The sequence below is a fragment of the Acanthaster planci genome, linkage group LG03 (genome assembly GCF_054643075.1).
Source record: "Acanthaster planci isolate LZ-2023a linkage group LG03, COTS_SCS, whole genome shotgun sequence".
Classification (NCBI taxonomy): Eukaryota; Metazoa; Echinodermata; class Asteroidea; order Valvatida; family Acanthasteridae; genus Acanthaster; species Acanthaster planci.
In genome coordinates this window covers 13,495,070-13,508,770 of record NC_141779.1, presented here as the reverse complement: position 1 = coordinate 13,508,770, position 13,701 = coordinate 13,495,070, and the positions used below count along the sequence as shown (strand labels likewise).

Sequence of the window (13,701 nt, the reverse complement as noted above, 5' to 3'; positions counted from 1 at the left end):
CGGAAGTTTGCAGCACACCCGTTGACGACCGGCCCGATTTATGTACACTGCTGTATGCTCCGCCATGAGCAAGCAGACAAGGAAGAAGAAGACAGTAGCCACCGGTGGACCGGCTGTGGTTAGATGGGCCACTAGGGCACCAAGACCTGGACGTCGGTCCCAAGCCAAGTCCTTCCCCATACCAGAAGGAGTTCCACCTGCCAGCCCGGATGAAACTGCCATCGTGCCAGCAGCCTCACCTGACGAGCCTGGGACAACAATTTCCATCCCTACCGCACCAGTCTTTTCATCAAGCGAAATGAGTTTCCTTCACCCACCTGCCTGCTTCACCACAGCAGAGCTGTTTCCCACCCAGCCGGCGTCAATCTCTGTGACATCAAGCCAGTGCTACTCCCCGGCGGGTTTTGCCCGTTCGGTGGCAACTAGTATGTCCCTGTCGTCGTCATCAAGCCCACCAGCCATGCCAGCTATATCCAACGGGATGCTGTTTAATAGTGCAGCCGGACCATCTCGTCGGATTCAAGCGAACTTGAACAATCCACTGACATTGACAATGGGTGTGCCTCACCCCATTTGTAGTTACTCCGTGTACTAGGAAGGGCAGTTGTTACCACCTAGTTTTGGACCGCAACAAACTGCCCGTGTTGCCAGGAGTAGCAGTGGCATTGCTAGTGGCAATGGTGCTAATCTAGTGGCTGGGGGTGAGTTGAGGCCTTTGCGGATGCGATTTTCTTTTCCCACAACTACCCCTACGATTGTTAGTGCTGGGCATACCCCTCATTGCAATAAATGTAGTTTGAATACTTTACCAGCCAGCATTGACATATCAAACGTTCCGTCAACCTGGCAAAATCGCCCAACCTTAGCAACCAGTTCTGTCTCCCCACTTGGCATACATGTCCCCCAAGCTGCGTGCGACAAAATTTGTCAAGGGGTATTTGTCGATTTTTCGCTATTATATAATGACACTGCTACAGCCGTCATTGCAAAGTCTAATGAACAGCAAGCTACAAATTTGACTTTGGCAGTAGAAGGGGGCAGTGTAGTCTTAAAGAAGCCAGGAGTACACCAGAAAAAGATAGAAACGTTTGACATGTGGCAGTCGGCATTTAATGTATTCTTGTCAATTTACATCTCCAAGCACCTGTCCTGTTGTTTGGAGCTTTTTAAGTATGCAAAACTCATTCGCACTGCATCCGTTCAATTCCCTTGGCTTGGTTGGCGAGCTTATGACGAGCAATTCCGCCTGGACAGGAAACCAACACTGCACATTCTTGGGGGGAAATTGATTTCGAGCTGCGGCTCACAGTTGCAGTGGCGAGCGTCACTTCTCCTGCAGCAAGAGGTGTTTTTAATAATCCTCCACCTAAATATCGCCAAAAAAATATCCAACCTGGTCACTGCTTTGCCTACAATTCCACATCAGGCTGCAATTTCCCCAACTGTAAATTTGCACACACTTGCCAGAAATGCATGCGGGCTGGCCATGGTCCACCCGTTGCGGATCGGCAGGCCAAATGCATTGGATGATAAGTCCCAATTCAAACTTATCTCGTACGTCCCCTGCACAGAGCCCCCATGCTAATGATGCACCCACTAACATGACTAAAGCCAGCTCGTATGTATCGTCGCGTCGTACGCCATTGAGATCCAATCCTAAGCCCAGCGTCAAGCCCAGCCAACCAGACCCATTCCTTTCGTCCTTCCAACACCAATTAATGTTTCATTTTTATGTTTGTTGCTTGTTGATTATCCTGTTCAGGAGGATACCAGCCTTTTTTTTTTTAAAGGTTTCTCAGAAGGGTTCACTTTGGGTTACACAAGTCCCTGTTTACTTCGAGATTCACAATGCTTAGTTTTGGCGGCTGTTCGTCCAGAGGTGGTGCATAAGAAATTGGAAGCTGAAATAGTTCTTGGTAGGCTTGCTGGTCCATTTGCTGAGTGACTTCCAAATTTGCAGTGCTCCCCGATCAGTTTAGTTCCCGAACGCGAACCAAATTCGTTTCACTTAATTCATCACCTCTCTTTCCCAGAGGGTCAGTTGATTAATACCTTCATTGATAAAGATCTATGTGCAGTAAATTACGCTTCATTTGATGATGATGTTGCTCTGGCTATGAGTGCGGGTTAGCAAAAGCTGACATTAAATCTACATTTCATTTACTTCCCATATCCCCTAGTGATTATGACCTGCTGGGTTTCACATTTCAAGGCAGATTTTATTATGACAGATGTTTGCCAATGGGATGTAGCATATCTTGCTCATTATTTGAAAAACTTAGCTCATTTCTTGAATATCAGGTCAAGCAATTTAGCCAGTCTCAATTCTTGACCCATTACCTGGATAATTTCTTGTTTATTGGATCTTCAGCTGCAGGCTGTGAACAGTTGTTGTCCTGCTTTCAATCTCTTTGTACAATTGTTGGGAGTCCCTTTGGCGAATGAAAAGACTTTCAGTCTGGCCCAACAATTGTCTTTTTTTGGCCTAGAAATTAACACGTTGACAGAGACCGCTGACAAAGTGCTAGCCCCCTCTACACTCATTGAATGAACATTGTCGAAGAAGAAAATTTCCTTGCAGAACAATCAATCACTAGTCGTGTCATTAAATTTATTGTGCAAGGCTATACCACTGGGGGGGGGCCTTTTTGTGACGTATAATTGGGTTGGGTTCTGGTCTTTGTCGGCCATACCATAGGGTTCGCATTTCCACAGGTGCTAGGTTGGACTTAGTGACTTGGCTTGACTTCCTGTCCAATTTTAATGGCATTTCAGTTTTTTCAGCTAGTGAATGGGAATCTAACGATAACCTGTCCCTGTTCACAGATACAGTGGCCAGCATTTGTTACGGAACATATATCCAGGGAAATGGTTCAAAGCCGTTATCTTCTTCCACAATCGTCACATATATATCCAGTGTTGGCTATGTACTCGCATTGCGTAGATTTACAGGCCCTACCAAAGATTTTATGGTATCCAGATTATTGGAAGGCGCCCGCCGGCTTTGCCCTGTCAAAGATCTCTATTGCCAATTTCTGTACCATTGCTAAGGGACATCATTAATTCACTTCCAGCCATTTGTTTTTACTCAGTTTGAATCGACTTTGTTTCGTGCAGTTTTTCTGAGTGCCTTTTTCGGCTTTATGTGGGTTAGCAAACTTGCAGTGGGCTCTCGCCAGCACCTTCAGGATTCAGTTTTGTGTTTTCACGATGTAACATTTTCCCAACCCACATCAGATAATCGGCCCATACATGTTACCATAAATTTTTGTCAATCTAAGAAAAAACAGTGTGGCTCCCCCAAAGCATTCGTTTAGTGGAGAGCACTGACTGCAGTCTGTGCCCTGTTTCAGCATTAGTGCATTTTTCTGCTATTCGCCCACAGATTTTGGGTCCATACTTCTGTCATTTTGATGGAAGCCCACTCACACAGTACCAGTTCAATGCGGTATTGCAAGAGGCTCTTGCTTTTATAGGGCTCGATAGAGCCTGCATTAAAAGCCATTCCTTCCGCATTGGGGCGGCATCTTCTGCATCGCATTTTGGGGTGGCCAGTACTGATATTCAGTCCATGGGACACTGGCGCTATGGGGCATTATTTTATGTACGCCCCTTGCCGCTTTGTAGTATTGCATTGTGACAAGAGTCCGCCACGATTCGATCAGTCTAATGTTCCATACACAATGGTCAGGCTTAGCCCTGACCGTGTAAACTCTTATTTCTTCCAATTTTACTCTAGATCCCATTTTCATAATTGGCGACTCCCTCATTCATAGGGCAGAGGGTCGTCTGGATATCCCGGTAAATATTTTTTGGCATGGGAAGGGCGGGGCAGGTGTGGCAGATCTGTATGACATGAGGGCAGAGCTAGGTAAAGTTCTTCCTCCTTCAGCAATGTTAATTATACATTTGGGATCTAATGACCCAGTGAGACTAGATGAATATGCCTTGCGGCAAAGGGTTTTGGTCATGCTTCGGGACTGTGCCGCCTGCATGGTGTCCCACTATGACGATTGTGTGGTCAGATATTCTGCTGTGATTTTTTTGTTTTGGTGCATTCTCACAGCCTGCACTGGAATGCAAGCACAATTAATAGATGGGCACGGTCTCAAAGTGTACCAAAAAGCCACATGCCCTCTGCCTTCATCACCCACAGTTTCATTGGTCGGATTTTGCATTTTTTCGGTATGATAGAGTGCATTTATCCCTCAGGGGTAGTCATATCTTCATTTCCACTTTGAAACAGTTTATTTTGTCCCATATTGTTCCCTGATTAGGAGGTCCATTCTTGATTGGGCCTGGCTGTCTGCCTCCCAGCCTGGTGGGCACGCTTTGCGTGGGTGGCAATTTTTGGGACACAGCCATGGACTTAACTTTTCATAGTTATGGGGCTAATAATCCAGTTAAATCTCTTGTTTTTCTATTTTGTTACATTGATATAAAACTTGCCATAGCACTCTAAAGTATCAAGAGGCTATGTTTTCCCGACTGAATGTATCATCAGTGGGAAGATAATTTTTTGGTATTCAAGTTCAATGTTCTTGGTTGACAATTATTGCCATATATTTAATCATTTAATGTATACATGTATATCATTTCTGTCTAGTACATCATGTATGCTGCTGTGGCTTTAGGCACATGGTTGCCTACTGGTCGGGCCTGGTGTTGCCCAATTAATGTTCAGGTGTGGTGTTGCCCATAGGGCATATGGCTGCCCTCACTATGTTGCAGTTATGTGTTTCGTATTTGTCCGTTCTTACATGTATAAGTATTTCATCTTCATAATGTTTGTTTGTTGTTCGTGTATGCCATTGTGGCTTTGGGCCTGGTGTTGCCCATTCCATGTTGGGCCCAGTGTTGCCCTTTATTAAAACTAACAATTAATTTACAATTCAGCCGGTATGCCCTATCTCTGGTATCCGGAATAAAATACTCCTCTGTGGCTGTGGCACACAATAAACTGTCTCCTAAGGCCCTTTATTTGAGTCCGAGATTAATAAGCTGTGTGTAACCGAGGTTCTCTCCAAATTGCAGGAATCAATTACTTGAAAATGACTCCTTTGGAGCACATGGATGTACATGTAGGTTATACACTCAAGGCTATTTTGGTTTTTATTTGTTGGAACTGATACATGAAAATGAAAATCATTGAAGTAATTTATGGAAAAATATAATAACCAAAACTTGAAAATGAACTGAGCTTATGAAAAAAAATAATAAATGGTGCCAGGACTGGGAGTACGGCTCTCATCACCGAGTACAAGTGTTTGGCTCTCATGCAAAAGTTAAGTGTTTGATACAGTCTGGGCTTAAGCCAGTCCCAATAAAGTCGAAGTAGTCTGCAACATGGAAGCACCTACATCTGCGGAGGAGGTCCAGTGATTCGTTGGCATGGTGAAATACCTCGCAAAGTTCCTACTGTATTTGCCCGAAATGAGCGAGCCATTGTGGCATCTAACACACAAGAATGGTTGAATGGGCGTGGACTGAAGAACAGTCAAATGCATTTGCGCGCATTAAACAATGCATCCCATCAGCACCAGTGCTAAGGTACTTTGACCCTATGATAGTGGCTGAAAGACAGGGTGATGCTTCAGAGAGAGGCCTTGGTTTTGCATTACTGCAAGAAGGCCAACCCGTTACATGATCGAGTAGAGCACTCACGCCATGCAGAAATGAGATATTTGCAGATACAGGTAGAGAAGGAACTGTTTGCTCAAGTATTTGGGTTGGAGCATAACCATCAATACACAAATGGATGGAAAGTGGTGCTTTGAACAGACAATAAGCTGTTGGTGACCATAAGCCACTAGCAGCAGCTCCCAAGCGACTACAGCATTTGCTTATCAGACTAAAACAGTACAATGTGGACATACGTTGTAAGCTAGGCAAGGAAATGTACCTTGCCGATACATCTCGTACCTATCTGAAGAACACTGAATGCTCATCAGTGGAAGCAGAGACAGAAAGCATCCACGTGATTGATGATCTGCCTACCTTGTCAAAAACCCATGAACTGACCATGCATGCCTCAGAAGAAGATGCAAGTCTGCAAACTGTAAAAGGCTTCATCTCAAAATCTGGCCAGATAACAAAAGTCAGCTGCCAGCTGAGGCACGCCCCTACTTCAGTATCCGCAACGAACTCTAGTTCTTACTAGGACGGCATATTCCACGGTACACACTGTGTCATTCCAAAAACAGCTACTGTACAGGGCTCGAAATTGGGCTAATCATCACGGAAGCAAGTACTTGCTCCCTAGACAGCTAAATTTGTCACTTCACGGGAGTAAGTAGCTCCCATACAATATTAAAGACCTAGTGTCATTTCAAGAAAAACAAAGCAAAGACCCTGGTCCTTGCTGTTGCCTTTGTTTAAATCAATGACACTGGTAACTTACGGCTTAGACTTTGGCAGACATTAAAGCCTTGATCGAGTTATTATTTTTGTGGGTTTCACGCGACATACAATTAGTAGTGAGCACGCAACCAACCGGAACCTCATCAAACGTGCTTAGCGACGCTACGCAATAAGTCAGGCACTGGGCCTTTATAACGTGCATATGCACACAGACGTAAAAGGGAACTAACCGCAGTAATTGAGCGTTTTTGAAACGAGTGGATTAGGCTGAGACTTTGTTTTCGCTGGTTCCAGCTATTTTGGAACATGGTTCAAAACCACATGCTCAAGCTATGACTGGAACTTATTACGAAATTTCTATTTAAAGAAAGAATGGTGTTGTGATATCACTACGGTGCCCTCATGCTAAGCTACTGTTATTAACTGGGCGCGCCCCTAGTCACCATTGTTGTGGCCACGACCTGATGACTGAAGCACCCATGCACAGAATAAAAATGGTCACAGTTCACTGGTCTCTATGACTGGAGGCGACAGTTGTAAGCTACAAACAAGAACACAAACAGTTTACAAGAGGTTAGGAGGAAGTACTGGCAACTTGGGTCTTCCTTGACATGTTTTCCCAAGATTTCAAGATTAATGTCAATCTGCAGTTCATTTAAGTTCATACCGGGGGAGGTGTTGTGAAGAAGTGTCATTCCATGGGGCCAATGATAGCATTGCGATAGCCTGATATTCCAATGATGTCCAGGAGGTTGAAACCTCAGTTTGGTCTCTATTGCACTGCCAGTCATTGATGCTTCAGATATATGTATGTGAAATATGACTTGTACTCGAGTCACAAAACATCGAGACCGAGTTCAAGTCCGAGTCATATTTCTCGAATCAAGGCCCAGTCATCCGGGTTGAGTCAGAGTCACAAAGGTAGAGTCCAAGTCAGGAGTCACCTTTATTGTTGTATTGGAACACATTTTCGGCTTCTACAAGTATTTCATTTGCAGAAAAGAAGTATCTTTTGTTCCATTTTTCTCCTGCAGAATTTGCATTCTGCGCCTGGTCTTCTGTTTTCATTTCTCTTAAAACTGATCAGCCCAAAATTGACTACTTTTGGAATGGAGGCCATGACCAATCTTCATGCTTTCACATACTCACAAAATGTGTCAGGGATGAGATTCTTCTGCTTTTGGGACTTTGAAAATCCACTTTTGCAGTTAAGTTACGCCTTTTTGGACTGTCCGATACGGCGATAGTTGACCTATAGAAATTCCGATATTTTAAACTTGCTGACCCATTTCATCAAGATGATTTTTTTAATTCCAAGTATCAGATATGATAATATTGAGCCTCAATTTGTTGTGAAATAAAATGAAATAATTTTTGCATTTCTCGTTGCTTACTTTCCATGTGTTCAGTCATTTTTATTTCGCCCTAAGTAAATCAGAATCATATCGACCACAAAGGGCACTTGGTCGTGCCATGCATGCCATACGTTCATGTGTAGTTTAGGCACACATGGTCAACGTACACACAGATCCGAACTAGTACCAGGCTAGAACTGGGAGATAAGATAAAGGAACACATTCCATTGGCTTTTTTCGCAGACAAAAACCAGTCCCGCCCAGTAACCATCTCTGTAGGAAATGTGTTCATTTCCAGGTAACTGTTGGTGTCACAGTTGCTCTGATAGGTTTATTTTCATGAAGTATCCTCATTTAAGCCAATGACTGTGCACTTTTCATGCTACTCACCACATGCACAAGTGTATAGACCACCACTCGAAGCCACTGCGCCCGGTACCCTGGATACTTTTTGTGTGTAATCACAGAAAACCGTACCGTCGTGTGTGTTGTTGAACAGACGTTTCTTATTGTTACATTTCAATCATTATGTCCGCCCATAAAGACATCAACTTGAAGAAGAAGGACAGGTGAAGCACATCGATAGAGCTGTTAAAACTTCCTGGCGATGGGAGTGGGTTGGAGCCAAAACAGGAGGAGTATTCTTGTCCGACTTTATTCGGAAACTGGCAAAACTTGGCAAGGCAGTGGCGAGATGTAGAAATTAATTACGCTTCCTGGGGCAAAAATGTAACAGCATGTGCAGAATCGTTGAAATATAACAGTGAACTCAAGACACGGAAAACGAAATATCGTCTATCAGGTGTGTACGTGTATACACGTACATAATCGACATGTATTTTGAAGCACATTACAAACCACAAGTGATGAACAAAACTATGTGGTGGGCCTTTATAATACATATCAAGTGAACAAATAATAAAAAAGATTGGGCTAGAAATAGGTTTTTCAGAGTATGGACTTTCACAAATGTTTCTATCATAAAATGTGTCTCAGAGGAGCTTAGCATTAGATTGCACCACAGAGTATCTAAAGTTGAACATTTTCCTGGTGCCCGCATGACGTAAAGGGCTTCGCACTGCACGCTTGCAAATTTCAGCTTTTTTCATTTTCTGAGAATTCTCATCCCCGTTGTACTGACATCAGATCGTCAGACCCATAACCAACTGCAACTGAGATTCTTCAAATAGCAATACATGTGATTCAAAGCTGTGGCTCATGTGTGACCTCTGCTGCTTCTCCGGCATTGGTTTCTTGACTCCGTTCCCATGCCTAGTCACCATACTGAGATCTGTCTTCTGATTCTTCAGTGGCCTCTCTTACGTCCTTCCTAGGGAAAGGCAGACTGCAGGCGCCTCCTTGATACTCTCAGATCAGGAGGTTGCTGTGGCATTTGCCTCTTTGACCTTCACCCGGAATTGTTCAGGGTGCTTTTGTAGTGCCAAAGATAGTCCACATGCAGCACTTTGGTTTTACAGGGTGGTTCTTGTTTGACCTTGACATTGACAGCACTGATTGCTCCGGTTACTATGTCCAATCTGGCCCCTTTCCACTATGGCCAGAGTTTGAAAGCCAAGTCTACATTTCTTTTTCTTTGGTCTGCACCACAGCTGACCTGGTTAAAAGCTCTCCACTTCACCCAATACTTACATAAAGTACATTGCAATTGAAAGTTAACACCAAAATGGGAAAATCTTTTCACACTTTTTCTCTTCCCTGGGAATTCCTTTTCAATTGTGAAAAACTGTGCCACATAAAAGTGGGAATATATATTCACAGATTTTCCCCCAACAAGTGGGAAAAGATTTTCACACTTTTTTCCCACAAGTGAGAAAGGATTCCACAGATTTCTCTGGTACTGGGGAAATAATTTAGCAAGCTTTCTTCATTAAGTAGTATTTGTACATGTAGACATTTATAAGGAAGTCTGTTGTTCTCTGTGGTTTCAAACATGCGCATCTCTGAATATGGAAAGTGGAGGATAATTAGTCTGAGGCAAGTATAATCTTTCCTTCTCTGGAATTTCCAGAAGATTATTTGAGGAAGACAGCATTGAAATTTCAAGACAGTCTGTTTCTTGGTTCAGGACAAAATGCAATGCGACAGGCGAAATCAAAGCTGGCTATTGTGGAGGTCGGAGACCAGCACTGAATACAGTATCAAACAGCTGAACTACGGGAGATTCCCGTTATAGCACTCTCAATGTGACCTAACCGCACGGTGCTATAACCAACTGGATGGAGGTACAACATGTGCACCGACTCTTGACCTATGAAATGGTATTGCTACGCCTACAGACAATCGCGTAGACAATCTAGTACAGTTCATCACCATGTTTCAAGAATGACAGGTGAACGCCAGAGCATGGTTCCACCTTCTGGGGTTGATGGCCAGCCTTGTGGACCCTGTCCCCTGGTGAGGCCTCTCCAACTTTTCCTCTCGACTCCAAGCTGAGCAGGGATGCCCTCGACCTCAAGATACTGATGTCAGCCCTGGGTTTTTCCACATTTGGCTTCGTGGTCAGTGAGAGACAACCTGACCGTCTGCCTTCCCTTAACAACCCCAAGACAGGACAGTGGTGATCACGACAGGTGCCTCGAACCTTGGTTTTGGGGCCTGTCTTCACCCACAACAAGCTTCTGGCCTCTGGGGCCCCAACCTTTGGGGGTCCTACATCAACCTACGGGCAATCTTCGAAGCCCTCCTTCACTTCTGTTCATCCATAGAAGGCAAAATGATTCTCATCCGTTCAGACAAGGCAACAGCCATCGCATATATCAACCATCAGGGGGACATGTGCTCCCCTCACCTGTGCCTCCTAACCTGGCACCTTCTTCCCTGGACTGTAGAACACTCTGTCGGTCTGCCGAACACATTCCTGGAGTGGAGAATAACCTGGAGAAAGCTGTCTCTCAGAGCTCGGTCTGTCCTACCGGGTGGACGCTCCAACCAGAGATAGTCAAGACACTGTTCTGCGTCATGGACAAGCCTATACATGGAATTCTTTGTGTCCCACCTGAACGCCCAACTCCAAACGTTCTCCACTCGATATCCCCTGGCACCCTATGCTTCTCCTGGGAAGGGCTTCTAGCATACCTCTCCTGTTGCACATCCCCAGGATAGCTGTCCAAGATAGAAAGGGAAAGTGTTGCATCCTCCTCATTGCCCATTCTGGCCAAGGCAACCATGGTTTCTCCACATTGTCAGACTACTGGTCGACGTTCCCCTGATCCGGCCATTTTGTCCAGCTAGATGTCATCTTCCAACCCAGGTCCCACGTCTTGCATCCGGACCCATCTCACCTTGACCTAAACCTGCTGGACATGGTCCGTTGATCGTGCCAAGAGGCAGGCCTTTCTCAAGATGCTGCTGTCTTGGCCGCTATCAGTTGTCCACGAGAAAGATCTACATGTATCACAGCCAAATACCACATTTCAACTCATGGTGCAAGGAGCAAGCTATTGATCCGACCAAGGCACCTCTTTAAATCGTAGCTGACTTACTTATGCACCTTTTCACCTCTGGCCTGCTGGTATCCAAGATCAGAAACTACCGTTCGGCCACGGTTCGACCATCTCCAACAACTCACAGATCCATCACCTCAGGGGAATGTGCATAGAACACCCTTCATCTAAGAAGCTTATCCTATCCTGGAACCTAGGGGACATTCTGTGATTCTTGGCTGGTCCTCCATTCAAACCCACAGGACGGGCCTCTCTCCAGCAGTATCAAGCTGGTGTTCCTCCTCGCCGCCGATCATTACTTCACGAAGGGGCTATGAAATCAAAGCTGTCTCCATATCTATTGGCCACATTAGATGGGAGCCACTTGGGGTACCACTCATTCTGACGATAGGGTTCCTCACAAAAATCCAACACCTTCCTCCAACTGCTGGACATTTTTGTTCTGGCAATTCAGTCACACTCAGCCTCCTTGGACAAACTCTGGTGCCCCCTCCACATGCTGAAATTGTACTTGGAAAGGACGGACATCAGGGGATCCACCTCTCATCTACTCATCACCACTACATGGCGTCACCACTCGGCCTCCAGGGACATGATTGCCAGGTGGGTTGTTTCCACGATTAAGGTTGCCAGCGAAGATTGGCCTACCACCCCGGACTAGCAATGCAAATGTTATAATGTGCCCACAGCATCCTAAACTGTGTCCTCCTGGGCTTATTTTAAGGGGATTGCTATTATATGTTGCAAAGCAGCATGCTGGAAATCCCCATCAACATTCACCTCTGTTTACCTCAGTGATGTGTTTCAGGGGGACCACTCTCATGGACTGGCCGTCTGATGCTGGAAATCCCACACCCCTACAAGCAACTGTCATCATACGTAAGCGACCACCTTTGAGGAGTCAGGGGTTACCCCCCTTTTAAAGTTGATAGTCCTTGTACTCATAATGTCTTTGGATTATTCCTTATGTACTTACAGTAGTGTGACCTCACCTACCCATCTCCGCAGGTGTGGTGCAAATATATTGGTAACCTGGGTAGGTTCTAAATCCCGGAAGTTAAAAAAAAAGAAACCTTCATTTCTAGCAAAAATATAATGAGCAGGCCCCGACCTATGCCCTCTGTTGTCTACAAAAAATTCACTGGTTTCCTTCATTTTGTACATGTATAAAATTGCACCTTTTTAGTGGTCACCAGTTGAAATGTTAACGTACCTTAATATATGAGTACATCATACAGGTTACAATTCTTTGACAGTGATTGGTGATGAGTCCACTTTCCCTATTGATGCATTTTATTAATTTTATGCTTTGTTCTTCTCAATTAAGACATTTTATTACAAGTCTTTGTTTGTTCTATTCTGTACCTTACACTTTCACAAAGAACATGTTCAAACTGTTTTGAAAGCACATTCATCACCCTTCAACAGTGGTACGATCGACAAATGACACATACGAGTGGGAAAATACTCTTCTCTTAATATGAGGTTCTGGATAATACAAAACAATTCAGTAAGTCCTGGGGCCTTTGTATTGACGAGAGCCGACTGTATATCCTAACATAATTGGCATATGTACATTGAGGGTGCTTTTAAATCCCTAAAAGGCCCTTGATAAAATAGTGAAACTTACAGAGAGTTTTACTTTCATTTACTTCCAGATCTCATGTGTATCCTCTTGGTGTCCTTGTCATCAGTGGTGTCACCTGAGAGGACCTCATCTCTCTTGGCCATGTTCATCACAGGAGGGGAAGAGGCTTGTCTGTTTGATGGTATGCACGGAAAATAGTTCTCTGTAAATACTGACCTGACCTGATCTGAATGTCTGCTTGTATTGAACCAAGGATAGGTGAGTCTAATGTTTGAGATTATTACTGTACCACTAGCTTTTTATCATTACTCATCAGGGCCCTGTATATATATGCATACATATAAATGCATTTCCTTTAATTAACCCTCAAATGAGCCACCTGTTTTAAACTTTATGCTAATGTGGAATGAATAAAAATAAGCGATGAGAAAACTTGAATATTGCAGCATGTGATTTCTATTCCATTTAGGGATCCCAATACAATACTTTTAGCAGGAATTGACGTACCTGCGATGGTCGCGTATCTGCATGTGAAGTAGGCATGGTTTAAACTGAAGTGGCATCAAACATACGAACCGGATACTGCATGTACTGTGTCGACTCCGCCGGTGTGTGCGACGAAGTTCAACACAGAGAGCCTCGGTTTCGATGCGGATATGCGCAGACAACGCTAATGTGAAATCCCTCTATGATCAAGCACAGCTTCGTTCATGAGCCCGGTGGCAATAAACAGACACCATACATGTATGGCTGGTAACCCCATTGAAAAGGGACACAATAGACCCCATCTATGGGCTGCAATGTGATCACTAAAGGCAAGAAGCAAATGCGCTTGACTTTGTAGTCGACCTCTGTTTCGTATCCTATAATATGCAATGGTGAAATTGACAAAGTGGTAGAATTTTCTCTGAAAATACATTAACTCTTTGCGCGC

At 44.4% G+C, this 13,701-nt stretch overlaps 1 protein-coding gene across 11 annotated transcripts in view; it reads left to right on the top strand.

Annotated features, from left to right (window-relative positions):
* The window catches only part of LOC110990919 (uncharacterized), a 64,710-nt gene that overhangs the window by 6,198 nt on the left and 44,811 nt on the right, over positions 1-13,701 (top strand). For 6 of the 11 annotated variants that reach the window (XR_015424904.1, XR_015424902.1, XR_015424900.1 and 3 more), the window contains exon 4: positions 12,838-13,025. The exons of 1 other annotated variant lie outside the window; for it this stretch is intronic. Coding sequence is in view for 4 of the 10 variants with exons in the window: in XM_087134993.1 (XP_086991119.1) it covers positions 12,838-12,948 (111 nt within the window). In the remaining 6 variants the exon portion in view is untranslated. The remainder of the gene's footprint in view (positions 1-12,837; positions 13,026-13,701) is intronic. 4 more of the 11 variants (XM_087134993.1, XM_087134994.1, XM_087134991.1 and 1 more) reach the window with 1 other exon arrangement.